The sequence below is a fragment of the Protopterus annectens genome, chromosome 4.part1 (assembly GCF_019279795.1).
Source record: "Protopterus annectens isolate FY-2018-M chromosome 4.part1, PAN1.0, whole genome shotgun sequence".
In the NCBI taxonomy this organism is placed as follows: Eukaryota; Metazoa; Chordata; order Ceratodontiformes; family Protopteridae; genus Protopterus; species Protopterus annectens.
In genome coordinates this window covers 766,245,892-766,270,499 of record NC_056734.1, presented here as the reverse complement: position 1 = coordinate 766,270,499, position 24,608 = coordinate 766,245,892, and the positions used below count along the sequence as shown (strand labels likewise).

At 36.6% G+C, this 24,608-nt stretch overlaps 1 protein-coding gene across 1 annotated transcript in view; it reads left to right on the top strand.

The window, feature by feature from the left end:
- The window catches only part of MME (membrane metalloendopeptidase), a 1,194,620-nt gene that overhangs the window by 1,017,545 nt on the left and 152,467 nt on the right, over positions 1-24,608 (top strand). The window contains exon 16 of the mRNA XM_044070514.1: positions 1,670-1,728. Within this exon, the coding sequence (XP_043926449.1) occupies positions 1,670-1,728 (59 nt within the window). The remainder of the gene's footprint in view (positions 1-1,669; positions 1,729-24,608) is intronic.

Here is a 24,608-nt window from a genome sequence, read left to right as displayed (position 1 = left end):
ACTGCTCCAGTTATTATTAAATGCAGTAATCGTTGTGCAACTAAGACAAGCCAAATTAATATCCTCCTACAGAGCTCTGATTCCTACTGTTGTTACATAGCTCATAACTGACAACAGCATTCCGCTGAACCCTTCATTAAGAGATTAAGCTGGTTTATCTGTTTACAGACAAACTAGCATGTTGCTTCAGTGCAACATCTTGTCTACTTTTTTAATATTTTACATTGCAGGTGGAATACTCATGGCCCACGGCCAAGGTTTTTCTGAGAGAGAGAAGGTTATCGCTTTGTACAACTTGTTTGTATATTAACATCTCTTCGTACATCTGAACTTTGCTGAAGAATTCTGGACAAGCCAAAAATAACAGGGAAGGGGTTAAAGGCCAAAAATCATGAACAGTTTTTAAATATTATTTTAAAAATATTTAAAAGTTAATAGAACAACAGGTTTTGTATCAATATGCATTTTATTAACAATAAGAAATATCAAACTCTAATGTCTGGCATTATTGATTGTATTGCTGATTAATTTACCAAAAAAAAATAAAAATTTTGTGAGGGGACAGGGCAAAAATATGAGACAAAATCAGGGATGCTCTATAAAATTCTGGGCGTTTCCTAGGTGCATGCATCCCTGAAGTTTTCATGATCCAGTTTACCATTTTCAAAACAAAGAGCACGTATTCCGCCCTCATAATTTAATTAGATATTCTATCAATCTGTAAATGAATCTGTATGTATTATATGACTTCTTCATTAAAGGGCATGTTACACATACGTTAGAAAGTCTGTATAGGTTAATATATGGTCACTTTTGGCATCAGAATGTAGAATTCAACTTAGAAGCAATTTGTCACATTAGTTTAATGTGACCCTTCTCTTTTAGTTGTAATATGTTGTGCTTTACTTCACAAATATTTAAATGTCAGGATCTTGCAAAAAAAAAAAAAGTAATAAAAAGAAAAGACAGAAAACACTGGTGAGAGAAATTGGCTACTGGGTTGTGAATTGGCTTCTGTAATGTTGTGGTTGCTGTCATTTTAAGATTTTAGAGAAAGTGATGGAAGTTAAACATAAAACAGAAGCATGAGATATTTTTGCAACATTGTTAGGACTGATGCTCTCAGCCAGAGCAAAGTGTGCACATGTATGTATATTCTGTTTGCAACAGACAAATCACAACATGTACAGAAAATGAATCCCATATTGGCAAGCTGAGAATTTTTGAATTTCAACAGCTTGACGACTTTAGTTTTACCTCACAATGGGATGATTTATGAAGCAACTGAATTTAATTACTTTGCATGTAAGCTTTAGGAGACACCATGCTGTGAGAACAAGCCTCCTTACAACATTTGTTTTTCACTTGTGTGCATTTGGTTAACTGTACATAACCACAAACCACTTTCTACAGGAGCCAAGTCAAAATAATATCCAGAACTTGGAAAAACTACACTATATTTTTATCCAACTACAAATCAACACAGTTGAAAAAAAATAAACACTATACCTAGAAAATGTTTTTATAGTTGAACAAACTATGTAGTATATAGTCAATAAGCACAGCTTATGCATGCATTTCCTTGAATTAGAAATTAGTGCAATGTGACTGTGCAACTAAAGATAAAAACTAAAGTTGTGCCAGAATTAACCATATTCTGTTTCTCCAGGTGGTTTACTGGGGCTGCAGTAGTAAATGCCTTCTACTCCTCAAGCAGAAATCACATAGGTAAGCATTATTTCTTATTATCTTCTAAAAGTTTCTTTTGGTACAGAAATGTTTTTCTAATGCCTTTTATTCCTTTTGTAAATTACAGTAAAGAAGATGTGGAAGGGAGAAGGGGGATTGTAGGTAGCTAGGTTGAATCTGTGACTCCTTGCGGGCGTGACAGTTAAAACAAAAACATGTTAAAGTATAGCTTTGCTGTGACATAGCAATTTGCATATTGCATTATGCCCCGGGGGTTGGGGATTGACAAAATGGTTAAGGTGTTTACCTCACACCTCATGGACACATTTTACATGGTTCGATACTAAGGCTTGGAAATTTGGCTAGACTTGAAATGGCCCACAAGTGCAGCTAGCCTAGTACTAACCTATGAACCTATAGCAGAAAAAGACTGGATTTGTCTGTCGTTTAAGTACATTTAACTTTCTACATCCCCTTTATCAATACCTTTTACCTTACCCTTTCTCCTCCCTGACCCATGCCTTCATGAATGTCTCTGTGGACTTTCTCTTCATTAGTTCTTTCCATGGTTCCACAACTCTTTGCATGAATAATGCTTTGTTGGAAATGCTGCATATCTGCAAGTCAAATGGTACATGGGTTACTCGCTCTAAAGATCTTAATCTGGTATAATGACATTAATAGAACCTGCTGGAGGAACAGATTTGTCTCCCAGGGGTTACCACACCTTTAGAACAGACTCCCACTTCATATCAAATAAAGCACCTCATTGGCCCTCTTCAGATGCAGTGTGGACGATTGGATGGGTAAACATAAATTCACCCTGGGGGTTCCACCTGTGTCCCACTTGGATGGGGACAATAGATGTTGATCATGCAAATAAGGATAGAACTTGGCTAGGGGCCCTAGAGTTATTAGCCTAGTAACCTCTTATGATCCTAGAATAAGTACTTTCAAAGATTCAGGGATTTGTTAGTCCCTACAATCTGCTGTCTCTTTCACCTCTTCCCACCATATCACTCTGGTTCAGGATGACTTTTCATCTTCCCAACATGATCTTATGCACTAAAATCTTTTCTGGTTTCTACTGAAAAGAGGTGAAATCCTTTCCATACCATGTAGTTTTTATTCTGGCAGGTTTTCTTCTGATGCCTTCCAGTGGCTTGATGTCCCTTTCTTTGTACAATGTAATTAACGTTGCACAGCACTAGTGTAGTCTGACCAGGGATCTTTAGTACAGGGAGCATTACTACTTTGCTTCTGGAGTCTGTCCTTATCAGTGTGTTCCCCAGGAATCTTACTGACTGCTGTTACTTCCTTTTCACACTGCATCTGATGGTCTGTTCTAGATGTAGTTCATATTCCCAGATCTTTTTCTACTAATTTACCATTGTTTCCACTCAACCAACTAATCGTGCATACCAGGATTATTGAAGTCTAAATGCAGTATTTTACATTTTTTGCACTGAAATTCATCTACCAAATTTCTTCTGTCTTTTTTTATCTTTTCAAATTGGTTTCTTGATTTTTTTCCCATCTTGCTCTACTGTATGAGTCATTGTGTCATTAGCAAATAAGTTGGTTTTGTTTTCTTTTGCTTCAAGTAACTCTGACACAAGCACACTGAAGAGTACTAGGTCCAGATCCAATCCTTAGGTAAATGTGTAGTCAGTCATCCCTCTCACCACGGCCCTGTGTGTCCTACCATTTAGTCAAGCAGCAGTCCATTTCCTTAGTATTTGCCCATCCCCCACCCCCTCCAATTTTCCTGTCAGCCACCAATGAGTGATTGTGCCAATGGCCATGAAACGATCCAAATAATCCAATTATATTCGTACTTTTCAATCATATTTACCTTTAAATCAGTCATAAAAATGAATCAGATGTGATTGACCATGGCTTCTAATCATGATCCCATGTTGCTTGCTGGCCTGCATGTTGTCCTCTAGGAAAGCAGTGATCCTTTCCTCAGTATACAGTACATGATATTCCATGCACAAAGATCTGTACTTTTTTTTCCCACTTCCAAACTTGTACAGGTATCAAAGTTACTCTCTTCTAGTCTGCAGGTATTTCTGCATTAGTCAAGTCATCTGTTGAAGCTCTCTGTCCGACTGTATATTGCACACATTTCAGCTTTCTCTTCATAATGATTGCTGGATGCAGCAAGTCAGGTCTTTGTGCTTTTACTCTGAATAATGAAATTTTTTTTTTCTCTGTATCCTCGACAGTCACCTGCTCTCCCTCCCAGGATGGCACCATCTACTTGCTTTCTTTTCTGAAACTGGGATCAGTACTCTACCCCAGTTAATAAAAACTGATGCAAAGTATTCATTCAGCACCGCTGTTATTTTTCTCTTTCTTGTGTGATCTGTCTTGTCTCTTTGTTTAGCTCGGCCAGATCCCCCCCCACCCCAGTGTTATATGCCTGAAAAAGCTGTTATTTTCCTTCCTGATCACATCTTCCCCCTTTCAGTGTGCACATTTGCTGCCCTTACCATCTTTGATGCCTTCTTTTTACTGGGTTTCCTCTACCACCACCTCTCCACCCCTTCTTTCCAACTAACTTTTATCTTTTGCTCCATTATTAAACTCTGATTCCAGTACACGCAGTCAGTCTTTTTTTAATTTTTTGCTGGTTGTTCTTTCCCACCCATGCTGGAACACAGTGATTAGTACTCCATCACTCTCCCATTTCCATAGCTTATTTATTTTTTTAGTGTGTAGATCTGCGGTGGTACAGCGGTAGCATTGTTGCCTCACAGCAAGAGGTTCTCCTGTTAGATTCTCAGCTGGAGTGCCTTCTGTGTGGAGTCTGCATGTCCTCCCCGTGGTCGAGTGGCCTCCAAAAGACATGCGTGAATGGGTGTGCCTTCGCTGAAGGCTGGGCATCGGGCTGGCAACTCGGCACCATAAAAATCGACTGCCAATCATTAGCATACCGGAGTTCTGCTGTGGCGACCCCTAACCGGGAAAAGCCAAAAAGACAAACAATTTTTTTTAGTGTGTCCCAAGACTGCTAAATAATCATTGAGTATTTCACGCTCTTAAACTCCCATACTATTCTGTTTGCCTTTTTTTGTACTTTCACCCTTACACCCCTGTAATACACATGACATGATCACTGCAACAAATGCTGCCTTCACCTGGGCATTCATGATCTCCTCTGCCTTGGTTAAGACAACTTTCACAATCCCGCCATTGCTGGTACAGACCTGTACTTGATAGTTTAAAAACTCATGGTGCATGACTTCAGTCAACTCCTGCTTTTTTCTGTACCCTGGAACTTGGAAATCTCCCAGTATGCCCTTGGTAGAGTCAGATCCTCCAAGAATTATATACCGTCTTCCTCCTATGCCACTCCTTTATTCCCTCTTCCGATTTTATTCTCATCCAACAGTCGATCAGCTTCCCCTTCATATACCTTAACTTCTAGAGCATTCTAACCATGGATGTACACTTGTTCCATTTTTGGTTTAGTGTTACCCAATTTCTTTGGCCTCACATCTGATACCCTCTTGTATTCAAATTGCTATACCACCACATCCTTCTCTTCTCTGTCATTCCGGAATCATCTGCATCTCTTCCTAGGGACCTCTGTGTCCCACCCCTTCTTGTCACACTGTTCCATAGTTTGTGATTGCAGTAAGATCCACCCACCCCTCCTGCATCAGTGCTTAGAATTTCCCATGTTCTTACCTAAGGTCTTTGTATTCCAGAATAATATTTTCTAATGATGCTCCTAGTCACCCTTGTCTGTTTTGCTGTCTTCTGAATCACTTTTTACTGTATATTGCATTTATAAGTATTTTCCTTTCTGCTTCTTTCACATTGTCCCGCCCCAGCTAAGGTACATCTTTGCAGCCCAGCTCTAAGCACAGCTGTCTTTTCAGGACTATAATTGAATTTGTTCCTTGCAAACAGCTGATTTGTAGATCAAGCCAGTCACTATCTTCCTAATCCTTCCTTCCTTTCTTCACATTGCCTTCAGTAAACTGCCATATGATTTAAAGAATCCTCTTACCTACCCATCTAAGCAAACCATTATCTTATCTTCATTTCACAGCTATTGGAATACTGTAGATGTCATGTAGCCTGTCACTGCTTTCCTCCATGAAAGTTTAAAAATTCAGTACCTATTAACCTCATCCTGATTCTCCAAACCTATTTTATTTACCCTTATCAGCTAATGATCTGAGATCTGTTACCCAAGTTTCTTTCATTAGCCCTACCCTCACTATTTACCCCTAAGTGTACACGCGCACACACACACACATCTGCTCTGTCATTTTATTTTTTTATTTATGCATTTATTTATTTTGTTTCATTTTGCTTACTTTACTTTTTTATAACTAGCTAGAGCACTGATCCAAACAGACTGTTTTCACAGGTCTATATTAGATGAGCGACCGTTCCGATGTTCAAATCATAGATGGTTGACATCATATGGTGAAAGTCAATGGCTTTTCATGCTCAGAATGGGAAATTTTCCCTTTCTGCACTGAAGTGTGTTCTCAGAGTTGGTATATTTAAGTGAGGGTGTGTGGGGGTGCAGTGGGGCTTGCCCCCCTGCTCAGAGCGGTAAGGTACGGTTTTTTTAATTTTATTATATAGTCGATGTTTTGAACTTCGCTCATGTGAGGTTTGAAGTTTTGAAACTTCGACTATATAATATTAGACCCGTTTTCACCCAGATGCTCAAAACAGTGCATACAGACAAGAGAGTAGAACACCACAGTAGTAATACAACCCAAACCAACACACTGCAAGCAAAACAATATCAAAAGGGGTGGACGTTAGAGTATTAAGTATTTACAATATGTAATGTGGAGGTAGAGAAAGAAGCTATGAAGAGGTGTAGCTGTTAAATAAACTGATGTTACTTCATGCTCAAAAAGGGGAATTAGCTAGGCTTAAAATGGCCTGCAAGGGTGACTAGCCTTATACTTAACCTACGAACCTGTGCGCGGTTTATGGGGGGGGGTGTTTGGAATGCGTGAGAGGGGAGTATTATAGCATTATTTGGGTAGTAATTTTGTTTTATGACCTAGCTTTGTGGGTTAGTGGGTCCTTACCTTGTGACACCATGGAAGATGAAGCATTTATCGGATGCTTGTTTGAGTAGGCATTTTTTTAAAGTTTGTGTTTAAATGTATGAAATGGCAAGGTGGATTATAGTTTGATACAACAGACTCGCATGTTTGCGGACGAGAGGGGCATTACTGAGAAGTTGTGGTTAGTGGAATGGAACTTATTTTGAGAAATGGTTAGGTTAAGGGAGGATTATAATCTTCAGTTTGTTTCATGCTGTGACTGGAGAGTCAGATTATGAGGAAGAGGAATGTTTACTATGCATTAGTTTGCATGTTAAGAAATCAACAAGAAATGTGCTTTGCTTAAAACCCTGCAGTCCTATTACCAGAGCTGTGAGGTTTCATTTTTAAACTGAACAGCTTTTATGTTTTGTCTCCCTTTATTTAATAATTGCTAGCACCCTAGCAGATGTCTGAAATGATAGTTCCTCTGCTAATCAAATAAGTCAAACTGTGTAAAAACTTGCTTTGTGTAATAAATGATGTCCTTTGAGATGTCACTTGTTTTTGCTTCAGTATATACTAAAAATGTATAGGGTAACTTTACATATAATGTTCTGTAACTATGCATCTCTGAAGGGTCTAACACCTTTTTATTCTATACTAGTTTGCCAGTGACCCAGTCTACGTCTTGAAGTGGTCCTTATTCAGGTTACTTAAATAGATAAAGAACTGATCCTTCATAGGCTGCTCTAGCAGTCAACACAGACTGCAGACCTCCACCACACTGCCAACCCAAGTGGCATGCTCACTTATGAATCCAGTTAAGGAAGATTTCCTGATGTATCTGTGTTGTAGCAAGGCCTGTTGGTGTTATGAGCAAATGCATCCCCTCTGAACGTAAGTTTGGGGACTCAAAAAAAAATTTGTCTACATAATATCTCATTGAGAAACTGTTTAAAAGACCTTTGCTAAACTGTAGCAGAGAAATGTACTAGCTTCTTGCAATAGTCTGTGACACACAAACCAAACGCACCATTTAAGCATTGCAGATTATATAATTTCCAATCAACATGATCAGAGTAACAGAGAGATGAAGGGAGTGAATATTACACACTAGAGAAGGATTGTTTCTAATATAGTATTACTCTTTGTAAGGAAGGAAATTGAGAAATTCAACCTCAAAATGGGTATTGCTGGTCCCATCAGACCAGGCAGTATGTAGTAAATTAAAGTCTCCAGGTAGTACAAGTGGTTTTAACATCTATGAAAAAGACAGTTGGCTCAAAAATGTTACCCAAATTCATCCAAAGAAGATGGTAGCAAACTATGAATCTGATACATGTATGATCTACAAAGTTAAGGATGCTTTCCACCAAGATTTATGAAACATAATTATGAAAACTCCTTGAGTGTTTGTGTGAATTGAAACATTCATAATTTGAAATTTCAGGCAGAATTGCATCAGAAGAATTCCAACATCCCCCCCCAAAAAAAAAACCCATTTTACTTTGGTTTAGAAAAGCTAGAACATTTATACATTCCGTGTATTTCATTTAAACTTCTAGCATTTGAAAAAAATAATATGCTTACAGCATGATCAAATCTAGTTGATCTAGAGGGCACAGTCACTGTACAGTTTTGAAGTCTGAAATAAGAGAGAGAACCAGGATAGAGTTTCATACCTGCCTTGATAGTATATGGTCTTTGACAAATGACTTTTTTCTGGAGCCCCTGGGGTCTTTTTAGTTGTCTGAGATGTTTTGGATCGATACATTATAATGGGAGCATTCTATTCTATAACTGGTCTGATAATGACTGTCTACAGAGAAATGACAACTTCTTGTAACATAGAGAAGATGCCTTTGGATATTAGGCAGGTCAGATTGAATAATTTCTTCACCATTGTTCTAACATGGTAGATAAAGGATAGTGAGTTGTCTTTGAAAATGCCAAGCCCATTGATGACTGAATAATTTTGGAGAAAGATGCCCTGCATATACTACATGTAGAAGAACAGTTACAGTTGTCAAATATGACAATACTGCATTTTATTTTTTGCACTTGACTTGCAGGCCACTGTCTTTGCAACAGTGATTTGTACTGTTGTACGAAGATACCAGAACCTGAGTGAAATCTGTCACCCAGCTTCGTCATCAGTAAACATAATTAGAGAGTCTGGGTTTGTAGTTTGAATATCTGAGAAACGGATACAGCTCAGGAGGAACTGTAGTGAAGTACATCACTGTTCACTTTTTTGTTTCTAAGGTGACTGCTGTTTTAATGGGTGTGTTCTGTCAGACAGCAAGTTTGCTATCTACCTACAAGATAAGAGTTAAAGTTTAGGTGTTCTAACTAACTGCACTTGCATGGGGGATTGTGGCCAGATCTAGGCATGCTGTATAGACTGCGTAGCCTCCATCTGCAACTTCAGTACCCTGTTTTGTAGAAACGAACTTGATTTAGTAGGCACGATCTATACTTAAAACCAAGTTGGTGTGGGTCAAGAGTAATGCAATTTTTAATGTCAATATTTACAAAGTCTAACAAGATGAGGTGCATGGTCTTAAATGTTATGCTTGTTAGGTTGATTCAACTGTAGTTGTTAGGATCTAAGGTTGGTACATCCTGATTAATGGCATTACAACTCCCATATTCCAAGCTTCAGGAATATAGACTTTGTAAAGACTTGAGCTACAGTTTCTTAGGAGATGTTCATAAAGGGCATGTTTGGCACTGTTTATTAGGGAACTGGGTACATTGTCAGAGATGTGGTATTTTTGGTCTTGGAGAGGGGACTAAAGATTTGCTTCATGGTTTTTACAAGAATGGGTAGGGACTCAAACTTCAATAATTGTGACTGTTGTGAAATTAACACTAAATGTATCCGCTTGTATAGTAGCAATATCCTTAGGGTAGGAATATGTAATCCACCCATGCATCTGTCCATCCATCCACCGGCAACCCCTTTTCCCCATAATGTCATTACTTATGAATTAAAACCACAAATCTAGATGAAAGCGAACATTAAAGCACACTAGAACCTAGTCCCAAAGTTCGCTGAAGAAAAAATAAGGGCCAGCGTCCAGGTTAAAAGCAAACAAATTTATTTCCACAATTCAAATAAAAAAGAATGTTGAAACATAAATTGCATTAACACTGCCACTTGAAAACATGTTTTCGTACATCTTCATCAGATGCAAATAACCCGTTAAACTAAATGCTTATATATGTACCTGTTGATATAAAAAACAATCATTTGTAAGGTCTTTAGCCAATAAAATTAACCCTTTGTGAGACTATGCACAATCAAATGCAATGCAGATCTTTTCTTATATGTATGTTAACATGGAAAAAACTTTGAACATTAAAAATAAGATATCTGAATGAATATTGGATAAGTGACAATTATATAACATTTCATAACATTACATCACACCAATTGTTAGACATTTCCTTATATAAAAAGTTAAAAAGTATTAAAAATGTTAAAAACAATAGTGTTAACTTGTACTATACACATTTACAAATGTTTAAAAATGTTTAAAAATACAAGCCTGCTATCTAGTGTCTTTTTTAGAAAGTTACAAGTTAGCAGCTCTAACTTGAGAACTGGAAGACTAGAAAGCATATCATTCAAACCTGGATTTTTAGTGGCTTCCAAAATAATCTGCCAAAGTAACTCACGATATTAAAGATTGGCCTCCCAAATTCCCCCTCTGATCTCCTTGGGTACAACATCCAAAACAAAAAATGTAAAGGAGGCCTGTTCACGTTAGTTTGTGACGGAATAAAGCATTATTTACATTTTGTTTTTTAATTTCATAAAAATGCTCATAGATTCTCAGTTTTAATTTTCTTTCCGTCTTCCCTACGTAAAATGAGTTACAAATCTGGCAGGTAGCAAGATAAACTACACCGCTTGTGTTGCAATTAGAAAAACATGTACTCATAATTTTCCTATTTCTACTTTGTACCTCTATAAAGGAATTGTTGTGTATGTGTTGACACTTTGAACAGGTCCCACATTTAAAACTTCCCATTTTTCCTTGTCTGCCTTTTTGATTCGAGCCACACCCAAACTCAAATAAATTCTTAATATTTCTATCCTTTCTGTATGTGAATATTAAGGGTTGTTTAGATACAATATCCCGGTCCAAAAATTCTTTAAATCTGTCCCATCTCTCCTGCCAATTGATTGTCTCGCTTGTGGCTGGCAATCAGGAAATCAGTCAGAGACATCGGAAAATAATTCCTGGCGGTTCTTCTGGCAAGGTACTTACTCAGCGTAACTTGGGTGAAATTTCTGACCCCAGTACCAACGACTTTTCCAATTTTCCAAACATACTGCTTTCCAACCAGGATGGCATTCATGACAAGGAGAAGGAGCCTTCAGAGACTAACACGAGTGACAACTCTAACCCTGGTAAAGGTGACTCTGTTACATTTAATACTGTTTTAGATTACAATGCTTTTCTAGCGAGAAACTATGCATTCAATTCAAAAAAGTCCCCGAGTAGTACAGAATTAAAAACCCGTACTTTTAGAGACAATTTGGATTTAATGTTCAATTGATAAATTCAAACGCATTGACTGTAACTTAGCCTATTAAAAGAATGTTTAAAAAGGAACATAGTTCCCAAAGGTTTATGGGTTTGCAAATACCCCAGTGGTGTGAAAGAAGGTTCAGAGTTACACACTGACCTTATACATTTTGGACAAATGTGATCTAGATATTGTAAAAGCGATTATAGCTGAGGATGAAAGGGAGAAAAATCTATTGTTAAGGGAAATAGAATCAATTAACCAGTGTATTTTAAATTACCTTCTTTTTACTGTGGATTCTGAGAAGGCTTTGTACCAGAATATATTTGCCCAGATTGATAAAAATTGTATTAACAATATGAAAAGAAAGGAAGGAAAATTGGAGAGGGATACTAGGGAATACAAGGAGGATACCTTAAGCCCAGATTCTTCTCCAGTTACACTGAAACACGAACGGGAGTCAGAAACAATAGGTTAAACGGTTCAACATGGTTATGAGGATGATTTGAATGGTACACCTACTGAACAAAATCAGGATATCCCTTTAGATTACCCCCCCCCCCCCAGAGATCAGACAGGATAAGAAATCAGAATCCTGTGTATTACATTTACCGCAATTACAGAGGGAATGTCAGGAGGTAAATACGGAAATGGTAAATGTAAACACTCACAGTATTATACAACAGGACAACATTTTCATTTTTAATAACTATAAGATGTTTAATTACAGTAGTTTAGACATCAATTTTGAATATTTTAATTTATTTTCAAAAGGTTTTAAATTCATTCCTGCTAGGAAAGTTAATATTCCCAGAGCTATTGTGGACTTAAAACTTTTTATAAGGAAAAGGAATTTAGCATTATGGATTGGTAACGGAGCATGTGATAGGAAAGCATCACTATCATTAAAGAAGACAAGTACATTCAACCCCCCCCCCCCCTTCACCCACAACTCAAAAATCTGGAAAACATCTTGGAAAGGGAAATTAGGAAGGAAGTGAATGATCACAGAGTGTTTTCTAACCTTTCCAAGGAAGAGAGGTGCTTATTAGAAGGTTTGAAAAACAATAAAGCAGTGAGAATAATGCAACCAGATAAAGGGGGAGGTACGGTCCTAATGGATGCTATTATTTATAAATCTAAAATGAAGGAATTGTTGAACGACAACTGTAAATATTCCAGGGCATCTATTAATGAGATAAATATAGCTAATTCTAAAATTAATGTTTTACTCAATGATTTGTTATTGGAGGGTTCGATCAGTAATGATACATACAATTTTTTGACCAACAAGAATCCTAGGGTGCCTTCAGTTTTTGAAATTCCAAAGGTCCCCACGGATCCTTTGGATTCACCATTACGACTTATTGTATCTTCAGAAGGTTCTATCACCACACCACTTGCTAAGTTTGTAGATGTTAAGTTAAAGTATTTATCCAACAGAGGCCCGTCAGTCCTGAGAAACTCTTGGGATTTACTGAGGCTGGGAAAACCCAACCTTTTTCGTTCAGACATACTTTTTGTGACTTTAGATATTGTGGACCTATTTGGTTCAATTCCACATGATATAGGTCTACAGTGGCTCGAGGAGTGTATGAGAGAAAATAGTAATTTTAATCATTGTGATTTTTGTAATTGTTTATTATTAATGGAAGTTATACTCAAAAATTATTTCATGTATTATGAAGGTGAGTTCTTTCGACAGAAAAAAGTGGTTGCTATGGGGGCAAAATGCGCACCAACATATGCGAACATCATTTTGACCTGGTGGGAAACCAAATTTGCACTCAGTAGTGCATTTGCCAGTTGGTGCCTTTACAAAGAGAGAAAATAGTAATTTTAATCATTGTGATTTTTGTAATTGTTTATTATTAATGGAAGTTATACTCAAAAATTATTTCATGTATTATGAAGGTGAGTTCTTTCGACAGAAAAAAGTGGTTGCTATGGGGGCAAAATGCGCACCAACATATGCGAACATCATTTTGACCTGGTGGGAAACCAAATTTGCACTCAGTAGTGCATTTGCCAGTTGGTGCCTTTACAAACGTTTTTTTGGACGACATTTGTATATTTTGGATAGATAGTAAAGATAGATTTTTGGAGTTTCTGTCCTATTTAAAAGGCACCACCAATTTTTGGGATTTCACTTATAATTTTAACAGTCAAGAATTGATGTATCTGGATATTTCCCTCCATAAGATGGACAATGAATTTTCCTCTAAAGTACATAGGAAAAGTACTTTTTCCAATTCCTACCTTCATTTTACTAGTGGTCACCCGTTTTTTCAAAAGAAAAATCTATTAAAAAGCCAGTTGGTAAGGGTTAGTCAGATGACCTCCCAGGACAATGATTTTAGAACAGAATGTGGTTTTGTGTGTGACATGTTCAAGGAAAGGGGTTATCCAGATAATTTAATTCACGATGTTACTGTGGAGGTTGTTGAAGGAAGAAAGGAGAGATTTGCCCCTATTCTGGGAAAAGACCAACCTATAGCAATAGTAACACAGAGTAAGTAGCACAAAGAGTGTGATCAACTGGGAAGAAGCCTACATTATGGATTATACTGGTGATTCTGGGGTAATTAAGCAGGTCATTAACAGGGAATGGGACAGATTTAAAGAATTTTCGGACCTGGATATTATATCTAAACAACCCTTAAAATTCACATGCAGAAAGGATAGAAATATTAAGAATTTATTTGAGTTTGGGTGTGGCTCGAATCAAAAAGGCAGACAAGGAAAAATGGGAAGTTTTAAATGTGGGACCTTTTCACAGTGTCCACACATACACAACAATTTCTTTATAGAGGTACAAAGTAGAAACAGGAAAATTATGAGTACATGTTTTTCTAATTGCAACACATGCAGTGTAGTTTATCTTGCTACCTGCCAGATTTGTAACTCATTTTACGTAGGGAAGACGGAAAGAAAATTAAAATTGAGAATCTGTGAGCATTTTTATGAAATTAAAAAACAAAATGTAAATAATGCTTTATTCCGTCACAAACTAACGTGAACAGGCCTCCTTTACATTTTTTATTTTGGATGTTGTACCCAAGGAGATCAGAGGGGGAATGTGGGATGCCAAACTTGAATATCGTGAGTTACTTTGACAGATTATTTTGGAAGCTGCTAAAAGTCCAGGTTAGAATTATATGCTTTCGATTCTTCCAGTTCTCAAGTTAAGAGCTGCTAAATTGTAACTTTCTAAAAAGCCACGAGATGACAGGCTTGTATTTTTAAACATTTTTAAACATTTGTAAATGTGTATAGTACAAGTTAACACTATTGTGTTTAACTTTTTTTATACTTTTTATATAAGGAAATGTCTATTAACAATTGGTGTGATGCAATGTTATGAAATATTATATAATTGTTGCTTATCCAATATTCATTCAGATATCTTATTTTTAATGTTCAAAGGTTTTTCCATGTCAACATACATATAAGAAAAGATCTCCATTCCATTTGATTGTGCATAGTCTCACAAAGGGTTAATTGTATTGGATAAAGACCTTACAAATTATTGTTTTTTATATCAACAGGTACATATATAAGCATTTAGTTTAATTAACAGGGGTTATTTGCATCTGATGAAGATGTACGAAAACATGTTTTCAAGTGGCAGCGTTAATGCAATTTATGTTTCAACATTCTTTTTTATTTGAATTGTGGAAATAAATTTGTTTGCTTTTAACCTGGACTCTGGCCCTTATTTGGTTCTCCAGCGAACTTTGGGACTAGGTACTTCTGAATTAAAGTATTTTTAGTAAAGTATGTATTTGTGTACATATATATACATTTTGTAAGACTACAGTTAATCTTGCAGCGATTAGTTAGCCTAGTTACACTATTTTATATGTAACTTTTGTATATTAAAGTTACCAATTGTAACTGAATATATTTACATTTCAAGGCTTTAATAAGTTTATGTTGATTATCAGTAGTTAGAATTTACATCAGAATGCATTACCGTTAATTCGGTACTGAATAAATTATGCTGCTACGGTCTAACTGAGTTTCTTATTGAAACTGAAATTGAAGTAAATTGGCGTCATCATATATATTTATAATTCTTAAATATCAGTCAATCTAGAAATAGATGTACCCTTCATAACAGCACTATATTTATGGTTCAATTTTAAAAGAAAAAATCTTTTTACAATTTATGCATCGATGTCAGATATTTCGTGCTCAATGGTTTTAAATGAACACTCATGTTTTTGTAGGTTTGCAGTCGGAGATCTTTCCGCTGCAGAAATCTTTTATACCTATAAGTGTGTGAAAGTACAGTTTTTATATAACTTGTGATTTTTTAACTGTCTGTTCTGTTTTGTGAGCACAATATGGTTAGACATTATGCAATGAACTGCTTGCCGATTTTACATTAGTCAGTCTTAAAACTGATTTGATTATCAGTAGTTAGAATTTACATCAGAATGCATTACCGCTAATTCGGTACTGAATAAATTATGCTGCTACGGTCTAACTGAGTTTCTTATTGAAACTGAAATTGAAGTAATTGGCGTCATCATATATATTTATAATTCTTAAATATCAGTTAATCTAGAAATAGATGTACCCTTCATAACAGCACTATATTTATGGTTCAATTTTAAAAGAAAAAATATTTTTACAATTTATGCATTAATTTCAGATATTTCGTGCTCAATGGTTTTAAATGAACAATCATGTTTTTGTAGGTTTGCAGTCGGAGATCTTTCCGCTGCAGAAATCTTTTATACCTATAAGTGTGTGAAAGTACAGTTTCTATATAACTTGTGATTTTTTAACTGTCTGTTCTGTTTTGTGAGCACAATATGGTTAGACATTATGCAATGAACTGCTTGCCGATTTTACATTAGTCAGTCTTAAAAGAACCTTTTGGAGTGAGAACTTTTTGTCTGCTTGTTAACAGTGTTCCTTTAATTACTGATTGATGTAACTAATTAAATGGGGTTGGTTCTTAATTGTTATATTATTTAAACTATGTGTGTGGGGTTATTCATTGTCTGAGGAAGCGTGGCTGTGACCACGCGAAAGCGCTTACCTTTACCCACTGTGTTTTAGATTAAAGAAGACTTTTTTATACAATTACTACGTCTACTGACCTACTTTTTGGATTATTGACTGTAATTTTGCTTGCCATATGCTTACGTCGTGATTGAGATCAGGTTTCTGTGTTTAGCATTACTTCTGAATTAACTCAGAGTTTTCTTGAGTGTTGTGGTTTTGTGTTGTAATTAAAGAAGGCTTTCTAATTTCTTTAGTATTATCTGATATTTTAATTGATGTTTATCTTTGATTATCCTGTTGATGTTTTACAGTTCTTCAATGATTCTTCAGATAATGTCCTTTTTTATGGTAGGTTGCAATTTATTGTAGATGTTCAGTATTTTTTTTTTAATGAAGTATTTGTTAATATGGGTAGGCCATCCTTAAGATTGGTTGTTGAGTGCTGCTTGGTCTATACTTTTTAGAAAATATGAATGCGGTTTTGAGATATAGGTAGCTACTGAAGCTGCATAGTAGCTGGAAATACTGCAATAGAATTTTGAAATCTCATAATAAAGTGTTAGCAGTTTACCTCTCTAAAGTCCCTGAACTCCAGTGTGTTCGTTGTGATTGCACTATTTGAAGTCTGGATAAAGAAGACCAAGTGAATTATAATAGGGTTTGGCCAACGTGGAGATACAGTAGGAGTGGTGTAAGAGCTGGTGGTTATACTTGGCACACACAGTGGGTAGGAGGATGATTCTTCCAGGGTAGTACCACTATTAGGTTAAACAGTCATTGGACATGTCCATTATTTGTAGTTTTGTTATTCCATTCAAATTGTTGGGTAACTGAAAAATCCACAACATAAAGCTGTGTACATGGTGAAGTCAGCTAAGACATTTAGAAATGGTTTACGGACATCAGAATAATTAACCGAATGCTGTTAAGTAATTTTTTTATCTTATTTAGGGTGATTTGGACCATAGAAAGTTCAGATTTTTGGTCTGGAGAATCAATTGTGTGATTAAAGGATCCCTAACAAATACTGACTGACCCTTACAGTTAGATGTATGACTGAAATCATGCTAGGTGCTGGACACTGGTGTGGAGGTAGTGCTAGCTTTACAGTGAAACTAGTTCTCCAAACCATACAGATATGGATATGCTTAATTTACAGAAGTCTGGCAAGATATTGTACTTTAAGACTTGTTATTGAGTAGATCAACATTAATATTGTTAAGGATCTGGAATGTCTGAGACCTTTTTAGCTATGTTAGAATACCCAGTAGATAGACTTTGCTAAAAAGGCAGTGTTTGATCTCTATTTAAAAGCCATGATATCTAAGGAGCAGGTCATCACTTGCAAAGCAAGTAAGCCTATCAGATATCACCTCCCAAACTGACACATTATGGGTGCTAAAGGCAAAACACATAAGCCAGCACAGGTTCCATTATATAAATGGCTATTTTAATGTTAATAAACATAGGGCAAAAATACCCCTACATGAATCCTAAAACCGGTTTCGGACAAAGCCTTCTTCAGTGATGAATACAAAGATGAATAAACAATTACCATAGACAGTAATTTATATGCAACGCCCTCAAGTTATGGGTACTCCCTTGAATAGCAGTAGCTATTTGGGACCAGAGTCTCACCTGCATTAGACACATACATATATATATATATATATAGAGAGAGAGAGATTGAGCAAAGGTATTTCTAATCCACATGGGCCATTTCAAGATCAAATCTTATTTTCCTGGCATGAGGGACACAAAACCCCTCTTAATATCAAGGATCCTGGCATCTGAAAAACATAAGTTAAAACCAGACACACTTAGAACTAACAATCTTCCTGCAGGTTATATCACAATTGCTGCAGACATTTCTCTATTCTCTATTTCTGTCTTAAGAATAGACTCATTCAAGAAAATTATGTCCAACCTATTTGGAAAAAAATCATACATACTACCACTTAATAAAGATAACAACTTCATTACTTTCTCCTTTATAGTCCAGTAGCTATACTGTCTTCATTATTTAAAATTTTGGAAAACATGCAGACATAAACAATGACAGAAACATCCCACTGAAAATCTTTTCTCTGTCCTACCCACTGTGGTTTCAAGCCACTGGAGCTCCTTTTAGCTTCATCAGTACTATGAGTATTAACAGAAACCATGGTAATCTAGTGTAATCCATCTTTCTTGATTTAGTAAAAACCTTCTATAATGCTTCCCATCAAAAACTTCTTCACAAACTATCCAAAAATAAAACTGTCCCATTTTTACCTCTCCTGGTTCAACAGCTACTTGTCAAATTGATCTCAAGCAGTCAAAGGGCAAAAGGAATCCTCTTCCTTTCTCCCAGTTCCCAGTTTTCATTGATATTTGACAACCTTCCTCAGTTTAACATGTGTCTTAATGCCTTATACTTAACCAGTAAATAAGAAAAGACAATTCAATATACAGATGACGCTACACTCATAGGCACTGCAAACCTTACTAGAACTATAATTGCAAACGTATGAAGTGTTGCCTTCTCTTGAATCATGGCTAGGTAGTTTTTGCAAAAAAGAATGCCATTCACTCCTAAATCTCTCTGTCCAGCACAAAAATCACTTTTCACTGTTTTCTCAGCCAATAATAATGGTAGAATTAAATTACTATGCCATACCAAACCTTTAGGAGTCACTATAGATAACTTGGGATTTAAATGCATATCCATGAAAAAGTTGACACATCAGAAACTCTGCAAACTCTACAGATCTAGAGAGTATTTCACTGATACTCCTAGACAAGCTGTTACTTCAGTTTATCTTCTTCCAACATTAAATTATACGTTGAAGCAAACCACAACCCCCCCCCCCCCCAATATCTGTAAGAAAGAAGTACAGCTTCTATGGGCAGTTTCTGTACTGCTACAATTACCCACACAATTCTCTAGTACCTTGATGGAATTTAAACTTCTTCTTCTTTCGGCTTTTCCCGGTTAGGGGTCGCCACAGCGGATCATCTGTCCACTCATGATTGGCAGTGGAGTTTTACTGTGTCGAGTTGCCAACCCGGCGCCCAACCTTCCACAGAAGGCATACACACGCACACACTCACACCTAGGGCCAATTTAGAGTGTCCAGTCCATCTACTGCATGTCTTTGGGATGTGGGAGGAAACCAGAGCACCCGGAGGAAACCCACGCGACCACAGGGAGGACATGTAGACTCCACACAGAAGGCACCCCAGCTGAGAATTGAACCGGAGAACCTCTTGCTGTGAGGCGACAATGCTAACCGCTGCACCACCATGGCCGCCCTACCTTGATGGAATTTAAACTGCAAGAGAAATAATGTCTGAAGATCTAGAGCATCTTATCTTTCTAAATTCCCTGGTAAACAAGAGCAATGGGCTTTCTTGTATGTGGTTACCTCATATAGTAACCAGCCATGTCCTATTACTATGACAGAGGAAAGGCTTGAGTAATTTATTCCTTCTTTAATCACCTTCATCTATCATGACCCTGAGAGCAGTTGAAGAATGAGTGAGTCTTTTATTTTTTTAAGCAGCACTATCGTTTATGGAACCCCTCACAGACATGGATTACCAGGGGGCTCCACACCTCCAAGTTTCATAGATGTCTAATGCAGATTACGAATACAACCTTCAAAGAACAGGCAGGGAATGATGTGTTATAACAATCCCAGAACCTTTGTAGTATAGAGGACTTTTAACCAGATGTATCCAGTGCACATTGAAGTTGCACAGATACGTGCCTGCTGTTTCCGTTGCTCCGTAACTGCTTAACATAACCTTAAATTATTTCTCCAGGATGGCTCTCATGTTTCCTAATACTACCAAGGAATGGTTAACATTAGGTGTCTGAGGCTGACTTTGTTAGACACTTTCTCAAAATCACTCTTTGAGTTAAATTTCTACTGGTACACCCATTCAACTTGAGTTTTCTTTCTGCTGGTCTACCCACTCAACCAGATAAAACAGAGGAATGTGATTGGGGAATAACCCTCAAGTTCTTTGCTTAAGAATTCTTAACAAAGGCAAACATAATGGAGACACAAAGTGACAAATTTTAAATAAATTTCTTTTAAACTTAGAAAGTGGCAAGAATAGCTGGTTTTGCATTAACTTGCATTTTCTGAAGGATGTGAAGTCTGAAACTAAAATACCTGTCATTATTTATTGAATGCAGTCCTCAGTGATTTGCAATAAAGCCACACATTCTGTGTAACAGAAAAAATAAGTGAAGCAAAAATCTGGACATTCTGCAAAATTCTGGACCATTGAGAGGTATGTGGCCGAGGAAGTTATGTGGAGTTAAGCCAAGTAAAACTGGAAGGTGTAAGGGCAAAGTTTGCAAATCAAGTAAAAATTGCATTTATAGAGAGAGTTGAAAGAAATCCATATTGAACATGTGCATTTTGTGTGTGTGTGTGTGTGTGTGTGTGTGTGTGTGTGTGTGTGTGTGTGTGTGTGTGTGTGTGTGTGTGTGTGTGTAAGTAAGTATGTGCAGATTTTGGGCTCTGAAAATAAAAAAGTTAAAAAAATGATATTGGACTAATACCGAGTTGACTGAAATCCAGTGAATTAGGCAATTAAAATGTGAATGCACACATAGGCGGTACACTGGTTAATGGCAGACCAGTGTGCATTAGAAAATGTATGAGAGAGAGAGAGAGAGACAGAAATAGAGACTTGCACACTATTACTGTTCTTTTAATCCCTGAGCTTGGCTCAACAGTCACAACTTAAAAGAACCATAACAGTGTGCATGGCATGGAAGCCAGCAGCAATGAATTTTAAAGTTAGAGGGGTCCTGTATGAAATGGGTAGGTGGTCAGGAGTATTCTCCTTCCTTAATCTGACTCCGACATTGTGTTATCCCTGGCCAGTTTTGCAACTAATTCCAGACTTCAAATGTCTGTTTCATTTGCCTTATAATGAACTAATTTTTGTCTTACAAAAGTAAATCTAGAAATGGAAGAGACAACAGAAATACAGTACCTATGTTAGGCTGCACGTCTTTTTAAGTTTCTCAGTTTCTTGCTACTTGTATGTGCGGCATGGCTGCCCATTATGACACAGAGCTGACAATTGCTCATTAGCTTTCCTCTACATAGTTGTCATTGGCTCCTGATATGTTCATCTTCTTTTTAGGGCAGTCTGTAGAGCTACTGGTGTTGTATTAATAGCTTCCTTGAAAGTGTCTTTCAGTAAAAGTTTGACTACCTCAATAAAATGTACACAGTGTTCTCCATTTTAAGCATTTCTCTTTGGAATACAAGTTTTTCAAGAAGTCATCTGTTTGCTTACATGCAGAATCCACAGTTGTTGTCTTTTGGCTTTTCCCGGTTAGGGGTCGCCACAGAGGAACTCTGGTCCGCTAATGATTGGCAGTAGATTTTGATAAACACTGAGGTGCCGGCTCGACGTTCAACCTTCAACGAAGACACGCCCATTTACGCATGCCTTTCTAACGCCCACCCAACCGTGGGGAGGACATGCAGACTCCACAAAGAAGGCACTCCCCCGCACTCCAGCCGATAATCGAACGAGAGAACCTCTTGCTGTGAGGCAGCAACACTACTGCTGCACCACTACGGATGTCCACAGTAGAATCCACAGTACTGGAACTTATTGTGGTATACCCTGTTCTCACATAAGGTCCCGTGTCCTTCCAGTGCATCATTGTACCTGTTAAATCAAAAATAAGAGGTCATGGTGTGCTAGATTTTTCTAACAATTTTTTCCAGTTATAAGTTTTCCAGTATTATTTCAAATCTCAAATGCCATACTTGTTGATTTCTTTATATTTATTTTTAAATTCTGTATTTTATGACTTGCTAAAGTTAATTAATGCTAATTATAAATTAAGCTCATCCAGGTTAGTGGCAGTGGCCCATAATTTGTAGTAATCTGCTGAGTAAACAGTAAACCATGGCTAGATTTAAATTCAGTAAAAATATAGGAGTGAAATATTAAACACATCTGGGCTAATTACAGAGCCCTAATGGACTCTAATAGATGCATTTGAGTGAGTGAATGGTCTTTGATAATTATTCAGAATTTCTCATCACTGGGACAGTTACTTAATCCAGATTATAGAGTATGTCTTAATATGTAATGCACATAATAGGAGTATTATTAATTCACATGAGATAGGTTTGAAAACCTGTGATATTATTATAAATGGCTGAGAAAGTAAAACTTACACAAGTAGCTTTTTGTTATAGTCCTAAAACTCAAAAAGATTGACAGTGAATGCTTTAACAACCATAATACTATGCATACAGAAATTAAGATTATCCGGTTTATTGCAAGATGTATTACGTACAACAATCCTTTACAGCATTTTTTTCCAAGAATGCAGATTAAATTCCTCTATCTGTATTAACCAGTATCAGTTATTTGGCTTATTTCTATATAAGGGTACAATTTATTTATTTGTTTTGTTTGTTTTTATTTTCTGGGGTAGAGCACTTCTCTCCATGGACATTTTTTCTGACTGAGCCCAGAAGCAGTGTCTGGCCAAGTGGCATGCTCAGAATCCCACAGTTAGGCAACGAAGGCTGCGGGAATCAAACATGGCACCACTGGACCACAGGAAACAGCTGGTTAAAAACTTAAAGGTGCTCCAAACCAACTACCAGGCAATAAAACAGTCTATTTCCACTGTGGTGGTACAAAACAGTTTGCAAAGATAATGCATATAAATAATTCAGTCCCTTCATTCCCTTCAGGTAAATAATGTATCAATTTACTTTGAAAATGAAATGATGTAAGCCATTATGAGCAAGATTATATAGTTATGCTTATAATATCTTTAGACTAGACTGACAGTAGAAACCTTGCATCATCTACAAACTTGCATCACCAAATAGAAGACTGCAGGAGCAATGTAAACATAAAAAATTTTAAATGTGAGCTCAGAACCATGGCCTGTGGAGCACCTTGCTAGAAACATATAGTAATTGATGGACTTTTACCAGAGGTGACTCAATTTTAAATTTACTAACCCCACTATACAGTATAAAGGCTCACATTATTAAAGGATAGCTGCCAAGTGATTTTCCTCCTAAGGAATACTATCAAATATCTTTCTCAAAAATAGACTGCATCTATTAGAAGTCCAGCCTCAATCACATTTATGACATTATAACTACAAAATAGTTTATAAATGTAGGATTAAAACTGATATAGTCATAATGTTCATCATATTAACAGTATTCATACTCAAAATCAATATCAAGTGAGCTTTGACCTTTCGGCTACACAACAGTTTCTGTCCTACCTGAGCTCGCCTTATGACACTTGCGTTACTCTCAGCTGCCTGAAAGTGTGGGTGTGTGAAAAGTGTCAAAAAGCTTTGAAAACTGGCCTTCTATTATATCTAGCTGTTTATATATGTGCGTGTGTGTGTGTGGTGTGTGTAAATATATATATATATATATATATATATATATATATATATATATATATATATGTGTGTGTGTATATATATATATATATATATATATATATATATATATGTATATGTATATAGAGATACACACACACACACACACATATATATATATATATATATATATATATATATATATATATATATATATATAATACCAAAATCTCGTATTTTGAGATACCGAACTCAAAACATCGAGATTTCTGTATCAAAATTTAAAAGTGGACCAAAAAAAAAAAAACTAACATAATGTGTTTCCAGGGGGGAAAGCCCTCTGCACCCCCTCACCCTCACCCTCCCCCACTTAAATATACCAACTCCAAGATCGTGCTACAGTGGAGAGATCAGACCTCTTTAGCTGCCAGCAGTTTTATAGAACATCTCCGAGTTTCCTCGTTTTTTGTACTATCCCTAGTACAAATATATTCTATTTCAACACAGAAAAATAGTAAAAGTAATTATTCTCAAAGATAGGGTCTATGTTAAATGTTTGAACATTACATGGTCGAGACCAAATGTTCGACATTTAGATGTTCGAACATCAAATAAAAAAAAACTAAAAAAGAAAAAAACACTTTAAAAGCGTAGGCAGGGGGGCAAGCCCCCTCTGCACCTCCCACACACCCCTACTTATATATACCAACTCCGAGACTGCACTTCAGTGTAGAAAAGGGAAATTCTCCCTATCTGCACCATACGGTGCCGTTGAAAGTCGATCTTTGAACACTTAAAATTTCGAACGTTTGGTCTTGACCATGTAACGTTCGAAATTCTGAGCGTTCGAAGATTTGTCAGGTACCCCAAAAATAGCCATTAGTTAAAAATGCCCATCAGTTATGCACACTTATCACTAACTAATATTTTGG